This window comes from Archocentrus centrarchus, chromosome 6, assembly GCF_007364275.1.
Source record: "Archocentrus centrarchus isolate MPI-CPG fArcCen1 chromosome 6, fArcCen1, whole genome shotgun sequence".
NCBI lineage: Eukaryota > Metazoa > Chordata > Actinopteri > Cichliformes > Cichlidae > Archocentrus > Archocentrus centrarchus.
Window position 1 is genome coordinate 28,987,185 of NC_044351.1, and position 24,727 is coordinate 29,011,911.

At 39.0% G+C, this 24,727-nt stretch overlaps 1 protein-coding gene across 1 annotated transcript in view; it reads left to right on the forward strand.

Annotated features, from left to right (window-relative positions):
* The window catches only part of tmtc2b (transmembrane O-mannosyltransferase targeting cadherins 2b), an 82,986-nt gene that overhangs the window by 27,012 nt on the left and 31,247 nt on the right, over positions 1-24,727 (forward strand). The window contains exon 2 of the mRNA XM_030732156.1: positions 8,706-9,282. Within this exon, the coding sequence (XP_030588016.1) occupies positions 8,706-9,282 (577 nt within the window). The remainder of the gene's footprint in view (positions 1-8,705; positions 9,283-24,727) is intronic.

Genomic DNA, 24,727 nt, shown 5'->3' on the forward strand with positions numbered 1-24,727 from the left:
CCAATTCTGGGCTATACTGGAGCTCATCCCAGTTGACAATGGGGCAAGAGGCAGGGTACAACCCAAATCAGTCTGTCACCCAGCTCACACAAAGAAACAGACAACCATACTCTTACACTCTCACATACGAAGTATACATGGATTCATATAATCAGTTGAATATAGTGAATATCCTCCGTGATAGTTGTACATTCATGCATCGGACTGAAATAAATTTTAAAAAAGGAGCTGTGTGTGATAAGAGTAGACATTGCACAAGTTCTTCAGTAATGTCTGAAGGCATGGGTTAACTGTGTCCCATCAGTCTGTTTACTTGTGTTGATGGATGCATTTAAGATTCTACACTTTCTATGTGGAAAACTAAATGAGGAAATTCAAGGTCTGTAAAAAGCACAGGCCTGGTTAAGGAGGCAGTGTGGTTTGTGCGATTTGGTGGCTGTAAAATTTCAAATGCGTAAATGAGCCTCTCACAAAAATGCAAATTGACACCATGTGGAAGACAAAGCATTTAAAAACACATAAGAGGCTATTTAGGCTTTTTGTGGACATGTTTATGGGTTTACAGTGCGATGCAGTCTCACGCAATGGAAAGCGACGCTGGAGATATTTACAGTGAGTTCCTGTTGTATTAATACGGGACTTCAGGCCATGGAGATGAGCCTGATTTCACCTTAGTCATTTTTTCCATCTTCCATATTCATGCACAAAACTTGTTTATCAAGTGGAAGCTGACACTTTTGTTGATCTTTCATCTCTTTTTTTGCAACACAACCATAGCATTAACCCCAACGACCTGATTTTTCATTTCCAGTTGAAGTTGAAATTAATAACAGATTTCTGTTCCACCTAAACCTAACTTCATCACTGTGTACAGGCTCTCACTGACACTAGCTATCTGACACTAAGCAAACACCAATGGAGCAGCAATATCAGCACTCACAGTCCAGTCTGTCATTGAAAAGCCCATCCCTCCACATTAACACTGACAGCCGCCTCATTACTATCACGTGGCTGTCGATTTGGGCTCTCCATCTCTTTGTGAGTCTGCTACATATGCCTTCAATTAGCACTGAAGTCTAAATGGGAGAGCTAAAAAAGGCTGGGTTGAGAGCAATGTGAGAACACTGGCCTGTTGTGATGGTATCTAATAAAATTACTCAGCACTGCATTCTTGAATGCCGCCATTCATCAATGCAAGGATTCTTTGTATATATGAGGTTACCCTAATTCACCAATTCAGTGCTGTTTTTAAGTTGTTGTCTAGTGGTTGACAGGGAGACGCTGCAGAATAACTAATATAATCATAGTTTATATAAAGTTAAAGACAGTATGGTCCTCCCTTCCCTTGTTATGTCAGATTTGTCTGTGTTTGACTGATTGCACAACGCTTCTAGAAAACAGCCACTAATCACTATGCCCAGAGAAGGATGGCCTCCTTGAGGATGCTTGCACTAAAGGAGATTCTTCATATTTAAACATATATATCCATGAGATCTGAGCAAAGGCACAGCTGTTTCAAATGCTGAAGATATAAGATGTTAGGGGCACTAAAGATGTCTTCTCCTTTCTGCTCTGTTGGCATTCTCAAAGGCCCTTCCTGCACTTAAGCCCTCCTGCCATAAACATCGGTGAACAGAGGTCTCTGCAGTGATGCTGGTGATTCATGCTCAACCTTCAGGGCTGCTGGGTCTTGTAAAATCCCTCCATGTAAAAGGGGTTTGGGAAGTATGATGGCAAAATGCTAGAAAGATGAGCCTTTCACTCACGTGTTGCTTTTCTTCATACATGTCTGAACTCTAGCTTGCACTGAATTTTCCATCCTGCTGTTCTTGTTCCATCCATCTAATATGGGTTGTAGTGAACCCTTCCATGGTTCATCATCCACCAGACCCAAACCAGAATGTCTAACCCGCCCATTAATGGCTGAAGGGGTCTTATATGCAATACGGCCACAAACCAAGGAAGAGTAGCTTTTGCACTCCTTCACTCTTTCTCAGTGTGAAAGAGACGCACCCTGAACATGAGAGAAGGAACAAGTCAAACAAATTTATTACCATGTGCCCAAGAAGGTCAGAGCGCACAAAAGCCTCCTGTTGTGAGGAAGAGTGCTGTGAAGTGGCCCCCTCCGAGCAGAGCCTGGGTGACTACCACGGCATTAGACATGGGTCAGCGTGGGGGAAAATGGAGTTAGAATAGTCTGAGGATAACAGCTTTAGTCTTGTTGGGCTGTGACATTTATTTTAAAACACTAAATGGAACTTAACATAATGGAAACGTTTCCAGATTTTGTCTTAAATTGGTAAAAGGCCTAAGGAGACACCAAGTGATTTGAATATTTCAGATTAGCATTAGCCCTTCGAACATGTTAACATGCTAAAGTCAGCATTTATGCAAAACAAGCAGTTTCTTACAGAACACCGGACACAAAAGAGAAAAGAGTTAGTGCCTGAGAAAGACAGGGATATGTGTGAGGGAGAGGAGCTCTTTGCTGTTTCTCACAGCCCTGCACATGCTGACAGATTTATTAGATACAATAATCAGAGTGTATATCACTCTGCTCCGCATGGGCAGCTCCCATAATTGTCTCTTGCACCTGGAATCAGCTATAAACATCACACAACTTTACACTTGGCTTGAAAATGTGACATTTAGATGATTTATTTAGAATACTGTGAGTTTGGACAGTGAACCATTTTCTCTTTTGAAGATCATCAACAACATTCTTTACAACAGAAAGACAATATTTTATTCTGAAGAAGTGTGTTTCCATGAACTGAAGTTTTTCAGGAGAAATTAATCGACTTCCAGATTTTTTTTTCTTTAATCAAATAGCTTTGTGAAGAGGCTCAAATATACCCTTGGCAACTTTACGCCATGGGATTCAGTACTAGACTGCCGGGATTCCGGATTCTGTCAGTCCAGTTGGCCGAAGAGAAGTGTGATTCACTGGTTGGTTGGATGTTTTGCTGGCTGTCTTAGCTCTGGTGATCAGCATTCAGTTCACACCCTAGTGTGGCCATCCTGTACAGCACAGAAAGGCTGATCAGAAATGCTAGGCAGCAGGCGCGGGCACTCGGTGAGCTCTCTGCAATATTGGACTAGCCTGCTCTACTCCAGACTCAGTGTCCCAGTGTTTGCTTGTCTACTGTGCCATGAAATGGAGTGAGGGTCTGCGATTGTGCCAGTGGAGCAATGCAAATATATCTGAGGGAAGAGCTCGGGAGGGTTAGGAGTGCTGCTGGGTGATTTGCTCCTCTCTGAAGACCACTTAGATTCCTTTGAGTGAGCCCGTGGTTTTTGTTTCTCTTTGTGTGTTGATGTGTGTGTGTGTGTGTATGTGTGTCTGCACACAATGTGGTATATTACACATATTTTTGCACTTTAAACTACAATTGTAGCAACCTATCCATGGTTATGGAGTGTATGACTATTAGAAAGAAACAAAGCGAACATAAATCCAAGAAAACAGGCAGCATAAAACTGGGTACACTAAAAATGTAGTTTAACACTTCAGTATATAGTATTCTATGGTACTAGGCACATACAGATTACATGCACATAGAAAGAATATTAATTGGCAGAATTGTTTTTCAGGAGTAAGAGCAGATTGAGCCATCATTTCGTTTGTCCCCAACCTTCACGTTGATTGCCTACTCGGCCACCATCTCATCCATTTTTGCTCTCACCCCTGTCATCAATTAAAGTGATTGAAGGAGGCATCAGAGATCCACAGTAAGGAATAATAGTGCACTGCTCTTCTCCTAAATTGCTCCTAATGCTGGTAAAAAAGAAACTGGTTTCCGTTGAGTCACTGCACAATTTATAAAATTTGATCTTGTTTGAAGAGAATTAATATAGAGACGTGAAATGTGCCTCACCTCAGAATATTTATTGGTTTTTTTTTGTTTGTTTTGTTTTTTCCAGACCAATGAAATGAAAACTAATAAGACTGAAATATTCATAATGTTCACTCAGGCTGTTTTAAGAAATTTTATTATAAACATGCTAATCACGTGTCAAGTGGAAGAAAGAAGCTATTCATTCTCGACAATAGGGATTTTATGGTGGCCTCAGTAGCGTGTTTGCTTCAGCAGATGGCTCTGGCTCTGTTTGTCTTCTTGAACCTTCCTCTTTTTTTTTTCATGCAAAGTATGTCAAAACAGTCGCTGACTCTTTCATACTGGAGTGGTAACTAAATTTTAGCTTTAAGGTAAAAAAAGAAAAAAAATGTGGGGATCTAAAAAGCAAATCAAACCAAATAACTTTGGCCTGTCAGCTTTTTATATACATCTCCAATTATCCGAGCTAAGTCGTGGTACTGTTTATTTATTTATTTAATTATTTGTTATTCTAGTAAATAAAATTTTAAAAAATATACTTTTATATATGGGTAACATACGAGTGGTAGAGGTATGCTGTTAACCTGGTAGCATGCTCAGGAAAAGAAAAACTGGACAAAGAGCTTTCAGGAAACACTGAATGGCCTATCCCTGTTTCTCTTTGGGCAGACTAAAAATACTACTGGGCTTCTTTTAGATATTGAATCTCCATGATGACATATAGTTGGCAGAACTTCGCTCACTTTCCCCAACTCTAACCACGCTTGATTTTCTTTACACATGCTGTCACAAATGAAAATCTTTATAGCTCTTTTATTTTAAAAGACTGACTTTCTCTTCAGTGTACCAATATCCAGATTGAGAGCTGTTTAGTCCCATCCTCATCACGAACTTTGAACTAATGTTTCAGGTTCAACTAGGATCCAATAATCAGGTTCAACTGGGACCTGACTCATACAAAGAAGCCTCCTACTAGTAGAATTTAGTGTTTGGATATTTATATGCTTCCTGTTTACTTCTTGAATGCACATTTTATTCTTTATAGCCATATAAAGCATTAGTTACTTAACAACAATCCTCTGCTTTACTCTTGTGTTATTTATTTCTGGACAGAAGCTCAGTCTACATGCATTCTGTGGTGAGGATGGTTTGCCTGTTTTTATGTAATTTTCCTTAAGGCTTTGGAGGATTTGCAAAGAGGGGTTTTAGTCTGGTCATGCAGCTGTATTTCCCTCATAGCATCATCTCAAATTCATTGAGTACTTGTAAAGGGAAAATCCTGATGATGACATGTCCTTGGTTTTCAATCTCTTTTCTAATATCCAGGCTCATCTCCCATGTGCTGCCACTGCTTAGTCTCTGAACCATAAACGGCCAATCAATCTTCAATTTTAGATGGCGTTTTAACATGGAATCCAGTAGTCATTAGATCTGGCTATTTTTCTTCATCCTACTACTTCTGCATTCATATTATAAAATGAAACCATTCCAGTGGAAAAGAGGCTAGCTCTCTCATTTATTTTGGGTTTATAATTGCATCAAGTGGTCTTAGAAGACATCTACCAAGGCCAGTAGTCCACTCATCTTTAATATGCAATCTGTAACCAAATCCATGGTAATAATCTGTATATATTTCCAAAACACTTTGGGTCTGCATCAAAATTTGGTTCTTCCCTTGCCCATGATCCACCTCTTGAACATATTTCATGAAATTGAGCCTTTAGTTTCTACAACAAACCCGCAACAAAACATAACCTACTGTATGCTCAGGTAGTGACAAAAGTAAGGCTGTTTTTTCTTTCTAATTTGACATTGAGCAAAGAATGTCTGACAAAAACAGAAAGACTGACTGCACGGTCAGTGTCCCAGCTTGGCTTTCAGAAATGGTGTTATGGAAATTATCATTTTTGTAAAGCTATGAGGGGGGAGTTAGTCAGGCACGTGATACAAACAGACACCATGCTGTCTTTGTTTTCTCTGTTCAGCGGGATCACACACAATCTTGTTTTGGTGACCTTACGCTATTCTAAAAATATTGGGTTTAGGAAATGTTTTTAACATCTTTCAGGTTTCTGGTTTCACCACAGTTACTCTCCTTAGGTGAAGCGTGCGTAGCAGAACGCATCCTCTAGGCTCGGAAGCCTTACACAACAGCCGTTTTCTTCTTGTTAAATATTTCATGCTGTGTAAGTAAACATGCCGTTATGTAAATAATCAAAAACGTTGCTCATATGAGAAAAACAAATCTCAACAGGGATAAAACTGCAGTTTCTGACGTCACCCTCTGTTTCAGTCTGCATTCTGACAAGAAAACAAATGTGACAGATTAAAGCACGTGAATGAGATCCAGGCAAATTGTGGAGGGATTGTGGATGGGAGCCAGAAGCAGATGATTGAGAAAGAGTAATGGGAGATGGAGAAGGTTTTCTGGGGCTTCTCTTGTTAGTAGCCACACGATCTGTCCATTCCTTTGGGAGTCACTGTACAGGCTGGCGGTTGAAGGAGGAATGTGCTCTCAGCTGGAAAAGGCTTGCAGTGCACAGAGAGGTCCTTCCTGCTGCCAGCTCTGCTGAGGAATGGGCCCAGCCAGCAACAGAAACTCAACCTTCCTCTTCAGCTGGCCTCTTAGCTGGTATAGTAATAGGGTTTGATGATGATGATGATGATGATGATGATGATGATGATGATGATGACAAAAAAGCAGTGGGTTTATAATTAGAAATAAACTGAGGGAAACTGACCATTATCCATAATGCAAATGTGTTAATTCAGTTGTAGGTGTCTATCATTCTTCACTGTGTAGTTGTTGCAGAGTGGATTGAGATGACACACACACACACACACGCATTTCTCGATTCCCTACTCATTGACGATGGTGTCTTAGGTGCTCACTTGCCTCTGTGACACATGAGAAGGAGACAATCTGAGAAGTGAGTCCTGGCACGGTGACTGAGGAAGCCAAGGCCATAAATGCAGCAGGTCTTTGACTGCCTCACACTGGCTTCTGTCTGTGCTTTGCTGCCAGAAAAATCTGGTGTGGTTTTGAGGCAATATATAATGTATCTGGCCCCTTTGGTTCCACCACACTGTGCAATGGAGAAAAGAGTACACGCTATCCAAAATGGCTTTGAGATGTAATTGAACCATAATGCCTCTTATGTGAGCATTTTGCAGAGGGATGAAGATCTCACTTGACAAATGGGCCAGATAAAATAAACTGGCATATCTGAGTCATGAAGTGGAGAGTTGGGCTACTGATTCTTGAGCCTGCTGGTGGAGGTTTAGAGCCTCCTTCAGTCTGACTGGAGAAGGTTGAAAACCCGATCATTTGTCTGCTGACATCCAAGGCACTTCTATTATATCCCTGTTGATTCTTTCCATGCCCTTTCCAACATCCTCTGGCCTGGTAGTGTTTATTTCCCTTAGATCCATCATAAGTGGGGCTATTTCTACTCACCATTTTCACAGAGGATTGGTGATGGATCATTTTGCGATTTGATGAATGCTGAAATCCCCATTGAACCACACCAAACATCTCATGAGCTTTCTGCTTTTGAGAGATGGCAGTTATTTGGTGGGCTTTTGCCAAGGTAAAGTGTTCTGCTTAAAGTCTCAGAGTGGCTGAGGAAGTAGTTCATTACTTTTGAGAGAACTGCTTTTATATTTCATTCGTTTTTCTTAGATTTGTGTTTATTTAAATCATATATTTAAAAAAAAAAAAAAACTGCTTGCCATGCGCTGTTGAAGACGCCATCTCACCTTCTCCCATCTGTCTTCTAACTAATTGTGCGTTAATTGTGACTACCGTGAGGACGGATTACAACCGGGTGCATTTGGCTTGTTATCGCTTGTCATGTACCATCTATCATGCTTGCAATTACAACCTGTTTTTTTTTTTTTTATTGTAACCACTGTCTCTCTGGAGATGGTTGTTAAATCATCAGCAACCAGATAAAAACAAAAAAATGCAGCAGAGGTCTGACGCTCTGTCAGACACCTTGTAGCGTGATAGAATAGAAAGGAAATCAGTTTACATCTATGTAAGGACTCCTGTAGGGAGAAACATGCCTTCCTTTCCCCCTTCCTTGACCCCTGTTGGCTGTGGCCACAACCACTGACGCACAGCTTGTGGCTAATGTAGCAGCATTAGGATAGGTCATGTAGGTTCAACCCTGTCAGGAGAAGTCTAACTGGTCTTTTATTTGGTGGCCGTGCCTGCCAGTAGAGGCCAAAATTACACATTTAATGTTTTTAATTGTGTTTAGTCATGGACACTTACCTCACTTTTTTCAGATGTGTTCCTTTGTTCTCTGCGGCAGACAGATTGAGCTGCCAAGTTAATTGTCATCTCAGGCCACCTTATTTCTTAACTTCAGAAAATTGCTCACTGTGTGCTTGTATTTGTTGGTTTGGGTGTGGTTCTCTTGCTTAATCCCAAAGTGGTGGTGGCAAAGCTGCCCAGAACTTACAGTTCACCCTATGATTTTCTGTGTGTGAATGCCACATGACCACACTTTCAGGCTAAAGCTGAAGGCAAATGCAAAATTTCATTTCACCACAACCTTTTCTTTCTCCTTAGTCCACAATGTGAAAGAATAGCCGCGCAGCTTCATTGAAGGATTTTCTGTGCCTTGCCAGTAGAAACTATATACCATGAATACTGTGTTCACTTGCTGCACTTGTTGAATGTCAAAGACCAGTAGTCAGGCACTGAAGCAATGTGCAATTATCAAATTGACAAAAATGTCAACATACAGTACTGCATCAAATATTGATTTGATATGTCCATATACAGTAACTTATATAGACTGGATATCTTGTAATCAGTTGTAAGTTCTTTTCTGACCTTTCTTTTTCTCTTTACAGCCGTGCAATTAAGACCAATCAGGACCTGCTTCCAGAGACGCCCTGGACAAACATCTTCTACGATGACTTCTGGGGCACCTTACTCACACACAGCGGCAGCCATAAGTCTTACCGACCCCTGTGCACCCTCTCCTTCCGCCTTAATCATGCTGTGGGTGGGCTGGAGCCTTGGGGATACCACCTGGTTAATGTGGTCCTCCATGGGGCTGTGACAGGCCTGTTTACCTCACTTGCTCGCCTGCTGCTCGGAGGTGGATTTTGGAGCCTGCTGGCTGGCCTGCTCTTCGCCTCTCACCCAATTCACACCGAGGCAGTGGCGGGCGTTGTCGGCCGAGCTGATGAAGGTGCTGCCCTTTTCTTCTTATTGTCGCTGCTGTGTTACATGCGTCACTGTAGCCTGCGGGGCCGTGCTGGGTCCTGGCGGCTCGTGGCCTGGTTCCTTGGTAGCTTGGGTTGTGCTGCTTGCAGCATGCTCTGGAAGGAACTCGGAGTAACCGTTCTGGCTGTATCAGCGCTGTACGATGTCTGCATTTTCCACAGGCTCAAACTGCGACAGATCGTCACGCTCCTTTACAAGGTAAACTGTTCTCAGCTTGTGTTTTTTTTCTGCACAACTCAATGTGCCAAGCATTTGGTAAGCAGTATTGAAAAGTTGATTTCTGTAGGTTATGTTAGAAATTTCTGCATGCAAATCAATGTGAGCTTTTTAAAATTAAAGTCCATGCTTCACCTGAAGTGTGTGTCTATGTATTCAGATGGCTTTCAATGATAGAAAGAGAAGGAAATGGAAATATTTTTCAGGAGAAACAGCTGAGATAATAAAAAGTGATGGTCATTTTATATTTTCTTGTCGCTTTTGAAGCATTCAACCAGTTTCCCCCAACAGCTCTTGTCAGAACTATTTACAGCTTTCTGTTCAGTCGATGTGACATCCCTGAATCCCCAGCCATCATCACAAATTCAACCAGACATGTGCACAGTCGTGACAAAAGGGCTTCAGAGCAGCCAATGAGAGGGTAACTCTCTAGCATATTCCAGCAAAAAAACAGCACTTTTAGAAATATTATGTGGCAAAGAGGGGTCGTGGTCAGCGAGGATAGACAAAAGAAGAAAATATTAAATTGAAAATTAGATATTTCTCCCTGTCACCTCTATCCTCTCCCTTTTAGTGCTCAGCATAGTGTAGAAATGATGGTTGAGGGACTCTAGCTTCATCTCCAAGCTGTCCTCTCATGATTTAAGCCTTATCTGACTTGTGTTGTCTGGAATATTGCCCATCCATTGCAGCAGTCAGACAGACCTTCTAATGGCTTGTCAGGCATGGCTAGACCAGAGAGGAAACAGAGCCAAAAGGGCAGCAGGAGATGATGCCTCAAAGCTGACAGTTTTTCTACTTTTGATTGAAAATCCAAAAACCCTGCTGATTCAATTGTCTTTGCCCAAAAAAAAAAAAAAAAAAAGCACAGAGCTGGCCCTATAGAGTTCTTTCATGGTTTGCCATCATGGTCAACTAAATTGGCAAGTATCACCACAGCTCATCCAGTGTAGCTTCTGTAGCTTGGTGTGTTGCCAAAATGGTATACATAAAATTGCTTCTTAAGTCCATAAACAGTTTAAAACAGAATAAAAGTATCATACTGTAATACAACAGAGAAATAATTAAATATACTTTTAAAAAAGTTGTTTTTTTTTTCTTAAAGCACCCTCTAAACTTAAATCCTTGTAGTGTTTCAAATGTTCAAATCACCTTTCTTTAAAGCAGTGTCATTGTTGTTCAGTCAAAACTATGATAAAATATCATAACTTCAAAGTTTGTAGGGTAGAATTTAGTAGGGTCTTTTCAGTATTACACACTAACCCAAACAGGCTACCTCTGTGTTACACACTCACAAGATAAAATCACGTTCAACAACTTCTAAGTAAGTCAAAAGGACTTAAACACTAAAAAAATAAATTAACAAATGTGACAAACTAGATATTTGGAACATGGAGAGAAGTGAGGTTGCAGCTCAGTCATAGTGAGTTACTTTGCACTGAGACAAATAAGGAGCTGTGGGTTGTCAGGCACAGTTGGAAAACAAAGTTTTTTTGAGACAAGACTGCAAAAAAAGGATATTTTTTGGAAGTGAGTTTGCCATACATGGCTTGATTTTCCTAACTTTAGCTGACAACCATCATTATCATAGCATATCATTTAGTCACACCACAGACAACATAAAAGCAAGAACAGCCAGAGATCTGTCATCATCACTTCAATCATGTTAACTTGGGAGGTTTCTTTCTTATATGAATGTCTGTGATGAAATATCATAGTACTCTGTTCTCATGAGTATGTATGTATGTGAGTATTGTGACCCAATCTCTTACCCAAATGGCAAACAGTTCATTATTGCACCATGTACATTTGTCTCTCTCTGTCTCAGTAGAGCGAGGCAGTCACTTTGAGTAATGGTAAGCAGGGAGGAGTTATTCCTCAGGGCAAGTTGAGCCTTCAACTGCCCATATGAAATTTACATTGTACACAGTGTTGCAAATGATGATCACAGTGAAAATAAATACATTTCGCCCTTTAAATTGAGGCTCGAGATTTATCAGGTGCTGAAAAACTGGCTGCTAATTCCCCACAGTGGCACCGTAACATTAATATTCTGTGATAAGAGGGAAACGAGGGATAAAAGCAGGGAAAAAGGATCTGTCACCTTGTCCTCGCTTTTTCCATGTTTGATTTCAAGAAACCATTCCTCATTCGGGTTAAAGAGGCTGGCTTGTTGAATGACTGACAGACCATAATGGGCACTATACATTTTATCGCCAAGCTCCACTCAGCTGGAGTCATTTGACATTTAGTGTTGCTTATCTGATTGTGGTGCACAGTCAATTACATTAGAGTTTTATATCTGCTGCAAATCTCCCTTTGTGTCATTGTGGCTTCTGTGTGCAGTTTAAAGAATGTAGGCAGTCGAGACTGAGAGCGTCACTGTAATTCCATGTAGATTCATAACTCATTTTATCGAGACTTTGACTGCAGACTCTGCATACAAATCAGAGGCAAGAGGTAATGCATGGGTATTATCTTGACTGAATTTTTTTTTAATGTGTTGAAATTTGCATAACATCGTGGGACAGGAGAGTGATGTGCATGTGATGCGATATGTAAAACTAAAACTAGTTGTACTGTACCTTTTTCTTTAAGATCCCACAATGTACTCCCTTTGTGTCCCCAGATTGTGTCCCAGCCCCAAATAAAACACAGTTCTACTAGACCTCATACTCTGGTGTATTATCCTGTTCAAGGCAAGCTGTTCCAGTGTCTTTAGATTTAAATCCAAACAAACTTCTGCTGGCCACACCCATTGCTATGATCCCCTGGGTATGGAAAAAGGGGTTATGCAAATAATTAACTCAATTGCTGTTCGTTATCCAGTTTCATTCTAGAAAACAGGCTGTGGCTTCTAAAGTTGGAAGACCATCTGGTTGCAGGGGGCTATAGAAACAGAAATACTTTGATAGACGTCGCTGTACAATTTAACAGCTATTATTTTACACCTACGAAGCGCAATTGACATGCACTTTTAATATTTACTGCAAAATTTAAAAATTAAAATCAATTGTGCAAAGAGAGATAACTTAAAATATTCAAATTTAAATTAGATCCGGCCATATTGTTCATGGAACTGATTTGTTTGGTAATTCTACAGGCGCCTCTTTCTGCTTTTGTGCTTACATGGATGCAGTTACACCCCACTTAATTAAACTAGCATGTCCCTGATATTAGAAATTCCATAAAGAGATCTTCATATTTTCCACTACATTGTAAATATCAAATATTTTACACATGTTGCATTCTGTGTAAAATGCAAGTGTAGGACTCTCTGCTTGTGTTGCACACTCCTCTGAAAGAACAAAAAACGAAAGAGAGTTGAGGGAAACAATATGATTAGACAGCAATTAAATAAACACATGTTGCATGAGCGGTGATGCCAGATTCAAAGGTTTTGGCATCTTCAGGCATCCCCCTCCCTCCATCACCCACACCCCCCAGAACCCAAAGTTGGCTGAGAAAAATCAATGCATGGATGGATACATAACTTCAAGTTTGACATGTACCTTTGAGAAATCTTACCCTCCCCCACTTATTTTTCCTCCCTTCAGTCATTAGTCTGTGTTTAGTGTTGAATTTACCAACACTTACTCTGTTAATAATTGGCACTTCTGCCTTCTGCTTACAATGCCTTCTAATTGGTTCTTTAGACATGTGATGTGTCTATATAGATGTGTGTGTGTGTTTCGACACACTCATCCATATATAAAAACATCTGTCATTAAATTATTTACTCAAGCTGACCTTTACAATGCTGATGCTCACCAGTTGCTTTGTGCCTGATTAAAGCTTTTATGGCCATGTGTTGCTATGTATCCTGCTACTCCAAAGGCAATGACTTTATAGCATTCAAATGTAACATAGTTGGCAATGGTGTAACCACAATTTATGTGGAAAAATGTGCTTTTTATGAGACTGTTTCCTGCACAGCATTAGTTAATAGGCTCATTTTCAAAAAGAGATACTGAAACACAATTATGTGTCCCAATTTAGCTGAGGAAGGAATGCTTAATGATGAATGTTTTAATGTAATCTAATGAATTTATTCCATAGCATAATCCAATAAACTGTTTGTTCGTGGGACCTGGTGCTCTTTCTTTGTTAGCTGACAAATAAAATGAATGTTTAGACAATTGAAGATGGTGAAACTGGCCTGATTGCAAGTTCTAACAATGGGAGAAATAAGACATGCTAGGCCATGTATTTATGTTTGGGGTTTATTTTCACCACTACTTTTCCCTTTAAGAAATGCTTTTTTTTTTTTTTTTGTAAATGTGTGAGGGCCCATCTTTCTTTTGTTTGAATCATCGTGTCCACATAATGCTATACTCTTCTATCTTATTTAACTAGAAAAAAGAAAGTATTAATGTTTTTCACCTTCTGGAAAATGGCTAATATGCTGTATAAGTACTGTATGTGCCAGAGTCCTTAAGGGGCTCACACTGCTGATATGACTGTGCCATGAGAAATCCTTTAAAGATACAGTGCTGAAATTTTATGCTTTGAAAGTATAAACTGGATAAAGAGCGTCTTGGTGATGCCATGTCAATGTCAATATTGCACAAGCTACAGCAACTCCCAAGTGCACAAGAGTTCAAATACATCTTCAAAGAAACTTGAGACATTCCTCTGCAATCACTTTTGATCACTTTCAAGATCTGACGAAGGAACCACTGGAAATTAATTTCTAAATCTGGGATGAGACCCACGTGGCCCTTAGTGAATGTCAGACGCATAAATATTATCTTTTCTCACCTCCTCTTTTCTGTTCACACTTGTGCAGTTAGTGCACATGCATGAGGTGTGTGCGTGGGTGGAATGTGTCTGAAGAGTAACAGCTGCCCTGGGCTGAGAGCTCAGGTGTTGTGGAGCTGGTGGGTCTAGCAAGTCTTGACCTAATGACGATGGAGGAAACTGTAAGGGCACATGGGAGATGGGACGTCCATACAAACATATGTACATGTGCAGCACATGTTTACATGCCAATTTGTGTGTATAGAGTCAGTATACAAATGTGACATCCATACATACCCTTGCTGTGCATTAGAAACACAGCCCACCCCATACATTTTTACCTGGGGCTCCACAGATGCTCTTCCATGCTCTAATGGCTCCTGTCACAGCGTGATAGATGAAGCCTGGTGGGCTCAGCTAGTGCCCCCTGCCCTCACCCACCTGCTTCTCAGATGGGGAAATGAATTCCCGCTTCTGGTCTCGATAGGGAGATGGGTAGTTGGAATCATGCATAATGTAAACACATTACAGTAATAGAAAAACGAGATTAGTGCTTAGGTTGTATAATTTATGAGGTTAGTTGGAAATTTGGGGGAAATGTTATTTTAGTAAAGAAATTAACCTTTTTTTTTTTTTTAAAGATTGTTGTAATTAAAATTCTGTACCCACTATTATATTAATTTAGCTCAACAAAGGGAATTAGTTAGCTCAATAGTTAACCAGCAGAAATGTCAAGAAAAAATCCAGACCATAACCCCTTGGAAAACACATCCTTTACTTTTAATTCTATTTGTTTGAAATAGGTTAGCGGGGCTAATATTGTTAGCTTCGACCTGAAGTCCTCTGCATCCTTAAATTTCAGAACGATTTCTATTCAGTTAAGCACTTGCTGAAGTTGCATATTGGTTCTGTAAACAGTAGGAGTTGGATAGATCTTCTAATGCAACTCAGGAAAGTAAATAAACTTAATGAAATGTCAGCGTTCTTCTTAGAAAAAAAAATACTGTTTGCTGTTACTTCATCTTTTTAACTCCAAAAAACAGGCTCACATGCTAGCAGTGCAACATGAGAGAAATTCCACACGGGGATCACTGAAGAGGTCTTTCAGCGCTTGAATATCTTCACTTTTGTTTAAACTGAGGCAGGTACTACCACAGTGATGGAACCTGACTAGCTGGCTTTGGCTCAGTGTACCGATCATTAAACATAAGTGAACCTGACAGGCCGGCCTGTCACCAGCGACAGCCAATACTGCAGCCCTGACTCGGCTGACAAAACAAAAAAACAAAAGATTCCTGCTGGTATAAAAACAGATGCAAAATAGTGCATGAGACTTTAAATAGTTCACACTGTCCCTTGCCTTGGTTCTTGCTGCAAACCATTCGTTCTTTTTGTAGCCAGCATGTCTGAGAATCAATAGTGGTGTGTTTATGTAAGACCTCAGTTCTGAAATGTCCCACAGCACCAGTGTCCTACACTATCCTTCAACCCCATTCATTGCTTGTCTTAATGGAGATGTGTATAGATTTACTGTTATTTCTGTTTTTCCAAAATCATTAATATTTCACAAGGGTTAATTTAGTCACCCAGAAATATTAAAGCTATAAAAAGACTCACAGTAATGTAATCAACTTCAGTGTATTTGTTCACTTTTTTATGTATAGGCAGCATTAAACCGAGCTTGCCACTTCCTTAGAGCATAGAATAAGGCCAACTGATATTTTAAACATTAAAGTTTTGCAAACTATAGTTTAAAACATCAGTACAACTGAAATATAGTTTGGACCTTTGTTTCTAACTGTGGCTCCTATTTATGGATCCTTTTATGGTCTCAATAAATAAGCTGGCATGTAAAATCAGTCAGCCAAAACTGCATTTGGTCTAGACTTCCAGCAGCAATACCGATATAAATGGACTACTATAACCCTCTGTAAGGCCTTATATAGACATTTCATCTAATTTATTTTCTTCTGTCTGCCTCTCTTTGAAACACCTGACCTAGTGTGTTTTAATTTAATTAAGTAAAACTGAAAATGGTCACCAGAAATTATACCTCTTGGTTATACATACATTTGTTTCTATAGCACCTCTCGAGACAAATGTCACAAAGTGCTTCACAGCATAACAGGAAAAAAAAAATACAGTTGTTTAAAAAAACACTTTGTTTTCAGAGTTTTTGTGTGTTATTGCTATCCAAATCACAGTCAAAATATAAAAACTGGAATGGCTCAGAATGAAATAGCAGGTTTACAGTACACTTGGGAAATTTTCTCAGGTTAGTTGTTTGTATTCTTAGTACAGCTTTTAGGAAATCTAATCAAAACAAGTGTAATCAGATATCCAGTAAACTCTAAACTGCTGCCATAAATAAAATCATTTAGATGCATACCCTTGGCAACCTGCCACTGTACACAAACCAAAGAAGGAGAAACAAATGAAATGAAGTCCAAATCTATGATTATCAGTGTAGGCGTGCCAAGTAAGATGGGCAAGAATTGATGAGAAATGGTGTATGTGCATGAGAGGGAGAGCTGAAATGTGTTAAAAGGGGAGTGATGGTAATGGATGGGACAGCCAAGGGACAGACGGAGAGAGAAAGACAGAGGGTCTGCTCAAGATAATTTAGGAGATAGAGGTGAGGTGCTTCTGTCGGATAGCCTCCATCAACCGTCAACTACTGGATCCTATTTAGGAATACACAGCGTAGAATAGACCCAGATACCACACTGGTGATATTGAACTCATCAAATCAGTCAGTCATGAAGGATCCCCCTGGGCATCTGCAGAGATGCTAAGCCTTAAAGTAGAAACTGTATTGATGTTAATTATGGTTATGTTAATAAAAACATATCATCTGATGTACACAAGCATGGAATGGGAATAAAAAGAAGCCCTTGACATTTGGTTGAGAGCTGTCACCCAAACACAGCAGGTTACATTTTTAGAATAAAGAGGAATTAAATCTCTTTGCTAGTTTGTAAAATAAAATATGACATAGAACCCACAGAACTCATAAATTTATCTCTGTGTGTAAGAGCAGTCTATACTAATATATGTAGTTAACTGTAATGTAATGCAAATCAGATTCATTTATGATTAGTAAATTTAGTTGTCACAGTCACACTAGGGAAAACTGTCATATATTTGCAGAAAGAGGACCCAAATGCAGACTCCTAAGACAACAGGAAAAACTGAAAACGCACCTTTATTTAAACTGTAAACTGGTGGAAAAACAGAGAGCAAAAACAGACACTGACAAGACCTGAGGCGAAGACACCACTACATATACAAACACAATGCAATGCAATTAGGTGAAGTGAGGCACAGGTGAACAGATTCCAGGTAATGAGACAAGGAGGAAAGATAACTAAATACAAAGCACAAGAGGCAAATGAGTACCAAAATAAAACAGGAAGTAACTAACAAGATATAAGATGATGAACTTATGAAGTCTGAAGAATAAATTCCTGAACAGACTGCTTCAGTTTTTCACTCCCAAACCACTTCAATAAACTTTACTCTTTATTTGCATCTCTTTTTTTCTATTTACGTGTCAGTTAGGATGTATTGTTCTACTCTCAGATCATATGCTCACCAATTAGTTTCTTCCAATGTGCTGAATCTGTGATTAAGCACATGCAGATTGTTGGACATGCTAATGCAGCCAAGTGTTGCTCTTCAGCTGTTTTCCCCTCGTGTTTTGCTGTACTCTCTAATAATCTGCCACTCTTTCTTGTTTAAACTTGCTGAGTTGCAGTTTTTTTTTTGGTTTTTTTTTGTCCTTAAACAGTCAACCGTGTGGTGTAGATGGAATCTGGCCCACACCCAGTTTGAATTTCTGTGCAGTGACACACTGGATTGATTATTGCGGCGGCAAAGCCAAGGCACATTGGACAATCTATCAGCTGTAAACATGGACTCAGATTGGGAGAAGAATCCCCGACAATGTGATTCGTATTGAGGGTTCAATGGATTACATTTTTTAAAAACACATTATATAGTGTAGATGTAGCTTGTTGGTGTATCATAAAAATTTTGCTCAATGGTAAATTTGTACACTTAACTAAATAATTAATTTTAAAAAAGGCTAATATGTTGCATCTTAACATCCTGTTAGAGGTAAAAAGAGATACACAACCTGCTCGGTTTCTGTGCCAGCACATCTGGGAGTTTTTCTGTCAATTCCCAGACTCAGTGGTAATCTCAGAGCATACCGCTACACTGAGATACAGTATATACTGGAGACCTACAGAAAGATGTCCTGAATACTAAAGGTTTTTTCATTTCCTGTTTGATCCCGTTCTTGGTAATTTTGATCTATAATTCACTCTCTAGAGCCCCTTCTGTGCTTGGCCATTTTTGATTTAATGTCTTTGAAAACTAAAAATTAAAGTAATTGCATGGTTCTGTGGTGACTTTTATGATTCAGCATGGATTTTATCACAATGATACATTCTGTGAAGCTTGTGAAACAATGAGCTAAAACTCTCAATTAAGCCCTGTAGGGGAGTTTTTTTTATTTATTATTTACCATATTCTGGTGGTTACACTCCTCACAGCCTCCCTTCTGCACTTTATCATGTATTGTTTCCACATATTGTTTCCATAAATGTGTCCAACTTTCCTACTTTAGAGAAGCCTATGGATGAATCTTGCTGCTGTTTGATGCCACAGGTATTTAATGTTTGCAGAGAAGCTTCTAAAAACAGCTGCAAGCGACAAACTAACTTAAGCTAGTATTTTTGTAAAATCAATTTGTATTTATTACTTGTGAGTCTCATGAAGCTGTCCTATCACAAACTCTGCCTTTCACCGTGAGAGCGTTCAGTGTAAAGCTGTATTTTAGAAGCATTTCAGTGTTGAGCAAAGAGTACAAACGTGAAAGGTGATTTTTGGAGAGGTCTGTGTGCACTGATGACAATGAGGTTTGTGTCTTTTATGCCCTCTTTGATGTTTGTGGATCATTGTTGGGTCTGACATGTTGAAATGGGTCGATTTTAATTTTGTTTTTTTTCCTGTTTGTTTGTTTATTGCATTTTTTTTTTTTTTATAAAAGAGCACTTTGAAATGGGACTGTGACAGACTGAGAGCATGTGTCTCATGCCAATATTTTTTTTTCTAATTTTAGGACATTCTCCCAGACAATCTTGGGTCTCATTGACATGTGTGTAGAAATGTTCTTACCCTGTGCAAAAATAAGTGCACACACAAAATTAATAAATCAGATTTAAGAAATGTGTGCACCGTGGAATTTTAGTAAATCAGAATTATTCTGGCCAACAAGCTTCTGCATTCCACATACTATCTGCATGTTCCTACACCCCCATTTCTCTATGTAAGGAAACATGTTTACTGCACAGTGAAGTGGAGAAAGTGGTGGTGATGTAGGAAGAGAGATGCCTGCACCACTAAAGCCTAAAAGAAGGAGAAAGTCTGACTGAAAAATAATTAAGCAGTTCTTGGGGAGGAAGAAAGACGAGGCAAACCTTCCCAAAGTGTTTCCATGGGAGTGAGGACAGTTTAAAATAAATAATAAATAAAAATAAATTATTAAATATATTTTAAAAAGGTTCTGAGGTTCTAAGAGGCACACTGTGGCTCAACTACAAAAAAAGAAAAGTTTTAATATAAAGAAAGACTTAGAGACATTAGAGAAATTGCCATTTTTTTGGCTTATGGTGTTTTCTAATTGTTTACAGTTTTCCAAAAGGAAATAAAAAAAATAATAATGATGATGAGGAGACACAAATCCCTTGGGGTTGTTTCAGGGAATCTGCCAAATGAAATAAGTGGAGTCAACTGCTGTGGTGACCCCTTGTGATACCATAACAGTAGGATTTCATTTGTGAGCAGGGTGCTTATTCCAGCATAAAGGTGACTCATTCAACAGAAACAAGTGCATGTGGATTACTGTATTGTTTTTGTAATGTAATGTTTTTGGGGTTTTTTTGTTCCTGGGGTCCCTGTATAAGCTAAAGCAGCTTCTTGGGAGTTCCCCCCTTTTCACAAATCTTACAGACGTGGTGTTGTGCACATGTATCTGTCTTAAAGGTTTGTGAATAAAACAGAATAAAAAAAGCAAAAGCATGTCTGAAAAGGGCTATACTTCAGTTCAGTTCAATTTTATTTATATAGCGCCAAATCACAACAGTCACCTCAAGGCACTTTATATTGTATGGTAAAGACCCTACAATGGCTCAGAATTGTAGGGTCACGCAAACACTAGTCACTCATCGTCAGAACGATTATTAAAAAAAAACTTCTGATGATTCAGCTTGATCTATTTTTTCTTTTAACTTAACTGCTTTTATTTGGCATTTGTGTCAGCTGCTCATCATTGTCTCACACCACAAGTCATCTTTTTTTAACATTTACTGGGCTTCTCTCGTGCTCGTTACTAGCCAGTATAAACAGCAACAAATGGCATGCTGTCACTACTTCTGTGGTCAACTGTAATGGGATACACCAGAGAGCGGTTCAAAAAGTGGTTGACGGAAGAAAGAATGCAATTGGAGCAATTTTCTACAACCAGCATCTGACATTCCTCTGACAGTCTATCTGCTTAGCTTTGGACCCCTGCTCTGGCTTTGTGTCATTCATTCATGCACTGTAGGAGATTACTGCCTCTCTAAACCCAACAGTACAATGGCTCTGATCTCCCAAATGCATAGTAATGAGAGGGAATCCAAGCATGTACAGAACAAATGTAGTCTGGACTCAACTGGCAACATGCTTTAGAAACAGTAAATTTTCTCTCTTTTTTTTTTTTCCAGTTATCTTTGAAGTTCTTGAGAACTCATATGCAGCGTGGGGTACACCCACAATGTCTTCCTCCTACATAAAAAATTCCCCCCCTTCGAGCTTGAATCAGCATCTTGTCACAGCAAATTTGCAGTAGCGGTCACATAGTCTAGCTGGCCCTTACAGTACAAATAAATACGGGAAACGAAAGCCCAGAAATCGTGAACAGTCGGTTTATTTTTCAAACCATTTCTGTGGTTTCGCTCAATAAATGTCTCCTCTGAAATGTTAAGGGTTTGAGTCCACTTTGGTTTTCCATTGTCATTATGTTCTTATTGTTTGGGCAGCCTGACCCTTTTGCCTTTTCCAAAGCTTGTACCGAGTAGTATGTAAGGTGCTTTTAGAATTGTTTTCCATTTCTTTGTTTTTCACTTGAAATCTGATGTGTGACCTTGATGTGGCTATGTGATCCAGTAAATAACTTGGGAAAAACCTCAGAAATGCAAAATGGGTGAGGTTGGTGAATGAGCTGGACTTTTGATTTTTTTTTTTTTTTTTCTTTCTACTCAAGTTTCATTGAGAATTTGGCAAAGTGAATCATTTCCCATTGATTGTCATTTTTTGTTATGATCATTTTCTCGGGCAGTTTAGCATCCTCCTACATACACAGCACATTCCTCCTTTTACTGCAAGCTATATGTTTCAATTTCATTCTGTCTAAAGGCTCCCTCTGGTTGGACAAACTGAGGTTTGTTTTGCTGTGCCATTACAGATCTATAAACGTCTGATTGCCACTGATGACAGACTAAATGTACTCTGATTATGTTAGTTGGAGAGGAAGACTCTATCTGACCTCTGGTTAGAGCATGAAAAGATGACGTTTTAGCCTGATTCAGACATTAAAAATAAGTGTCTTTAAAGAGGTCGAGTTAAAGTAAAACAGAGCGAGGCAGGCTGGAATGTTCACTCAAAGGTTTTGAGAGAAATGGATCCCATGTTGCTACAGTGATTATGGTTAATAAAGGCTGACCAAGAGAGCATGAACTGGCATATTTTGTGATGTATTGGGTGGAAATATTCTTGCTCACATTTGTTTGCTTTCACCATGTAAATTCCAACTTTTTCCACAGCAGGCGATAATACAGGACTTGCATATTTTCATATTTGTAAGCCTTTGATGTGAACAGACGCCCCGTAGTGTTGGAGGGTGCCCCTTTGTAGATCTCCTTCCCACTTTTTCTTACGTCCTTCTTCCTCACACACATATTCTTTTAAATAAAAAAAAAAAAGAAGTGACCACAGTTGTGAAGAAGTTTTTATTAGTTACATGTAATCACCAAAGTAAAATCCTATCTCCCTCCTAAGGTCCTCAAAAAATGTAGATTGGTAGATTGAACTACTGCAATTCTCTGTATTTAAGTGCTGAACAGTCATGTCTTCATTGCTCACAGTTAGTCTAAAATGCTGCTGCACATCTTTTACCAGGTATTAGAAGGCATGATCACATCACTCCAGTTGTAGCAGGTTTAAACTGGCTCCCTATCTGTTTTCAAATTGATTTTAAGACTCTTACTTACTTTTAAAGTTTAAAATGGTATGGCACCCAGCTATGTAACTAAGCTGCTTAACCTTCTTAACCTGCACTGAGATCATCTAGCTAGATGGTCTTAGTGCGAGGTCTCGATTTTAAGCGTAGAGGAGTTCGGGCTCTCACAGTCTTTTAATTCAATTCGAGTCCCATCAAATTTTTTTATGTTAAATTTATTGTTTGTTTGTTTTTATGTTTTACTTTATTGATACATGGTCTTATCTTACTTTTAAATAACTTCTAAAGCATTTTGGTCAATCTTGTTGCTTTTAAATGTGCTATAGAAATAAATTTCACATAGAGACTGCCATCTGACATCTCCAAGACATTTTTGCTCATCTCTGCCCTTTTTCTGGAACTTTGTTGCTTCTAAAGACAGATCCCATCTTTATGCTACGTCTGTCCACCAGACTGTGCAGCTGACTGGAGGTTTTTCTGATGTGTTCATTCAGGATAAATGTTTCAGTCATGAGTAGTTCGAAGAAGGTCCACTGTCGAGTTTGACTTCATTACCTCTTGCACCATGTGGGCCATGTTTCTGCAGTAGTTTGTTTGACTTTAGGCAAACTCTGAAATTTATTGTGGGGTATCTATCCTGAACTCATGACAGCACCTATGCAGCTTATCTAGACATGATCACTTATTGCATATATTTTAGATGATTTGTAGTCAGATTTCCTAGATTTTTTTTGTACATGCTTTAAATTATTCATTAATAGATGTGTTGGATCGTCTATATCTATCCTATCAATCTTTATATATATATATATATATATATATATATATATATATATATATATATATATATAGTGGTCTTACTGAAATTAAGTCTTCAGCGTCATCTAACTAGCTTCTCATATAACTTTAAACAAGTTAAAAAAAAATGTTTTTCTTCAATATGGAATAAAATAAAACTGCAACAGTTCAGTACGTGTGAGAGAATTTGTGAGAACCTAATTGTGCTTTATCTTCAGTCATCTGTTGGTGATCCATAATACAGTATTAGGAAATGGACAGGCTCTTATCTTGCCTTACTTGCTAACACTCAGGTTTTACACCCAAAGCTTCTGTCTTACAGAAGGAGACCACAACAGCTGGCGCAGTAGAAAGATAGATGATGAATTTGTGGTTCATCAACCACAAGCTTGATTAGTTGATCCAGCAGTTAAAGATCAAAGGCACAAGCAAAGTATATATCCATCCATCAAGCCTGTAGAAAGCTTTATGCAGACTTTTAAGGGGCTCATACTTTCTGTGAGTGTGTGTGCGCAGGCATGTGTGCGTGTGATGCTGGTAATACTCACTGATTGGTACCCTGAGCTCATTTTTTCTTCCATTACAAGTCTATCAGTGTGAGGCAGGATCTTGATAAAAGGCGTTCTCCAGACAATTGATCTCAGTAATGATGAAGAGGTGGGGATAGGTCAGACATGTCACTTCTTTCACAGGATTTTCTCTTAGGTGCTCGCTGAAGTGAAAGCCAGTCACAGCGTTGCATTTTGATGGGCTAGGTAGATGTGTTGTGTGATTGATTGTTTTGTTTTGTTTTTTTTCTTTTTATTCACTTGAACAATAGTGTGGTGCCCATTTGCCAAGTACACAAAAAGGCTTGTGTGTACCTAGAGAAAAGAACGTTTTCTCCAAACAAATTAATTAAATTTCTCCCTGAGGTCTTTCCACTTTATTTCGCCTCAAATCTTCATCTGCAACACTAAACGGATGTTTAAAAAGGAAAAAAAAAAAAAACTTTTTAGATTGAGTTTTCTTCTCAGTCAAATTAACCTAATCAAAGTGGAGACAAGAAAAAAAAAGCAGGCACAGGCGCAAATAGGGATTCTGTAATTGGCCTGTTTTGCATTTTATCTCCAAGGATATTTTATTCACACGCATGCCTTAGAAAGCCTAAATTGTTTCAGTTCTCAACTGATTGCAGCTAAAACTCAAAAGAGAAGAAAAAATACTGGCCCTATGCCTCCTACAGGGTTGTACTCAACCACTTATTTTAGATTAAACTGGTTTATTGACAAAAAACACAAAGCCGGAACGCCTTGGTTTTCCTGCATGAAAGAGCCATAACACCCTGGGAGCCGTTGCCGAGCTAGTAATTGAACTTATGCCTGTGAACGATAAACATTTTAACTGGAGGCATATTATGGAGGATGCACGTGTTTATTTATTCAAGGGATAATAGAGATGGGGTTCATGTCCTTCTGTAACATGTCCTCCAGAACATCTTGGGAGCATTTTCCTTTTTTATTTTATTTTTTATTTCTTGCTGCCTATATATTTTTCAAAAGTCAAGGCATTTGCTAAATTATACCAAGAGGAGGAATAGAGTTTCAAATGTGTACTGAGGTG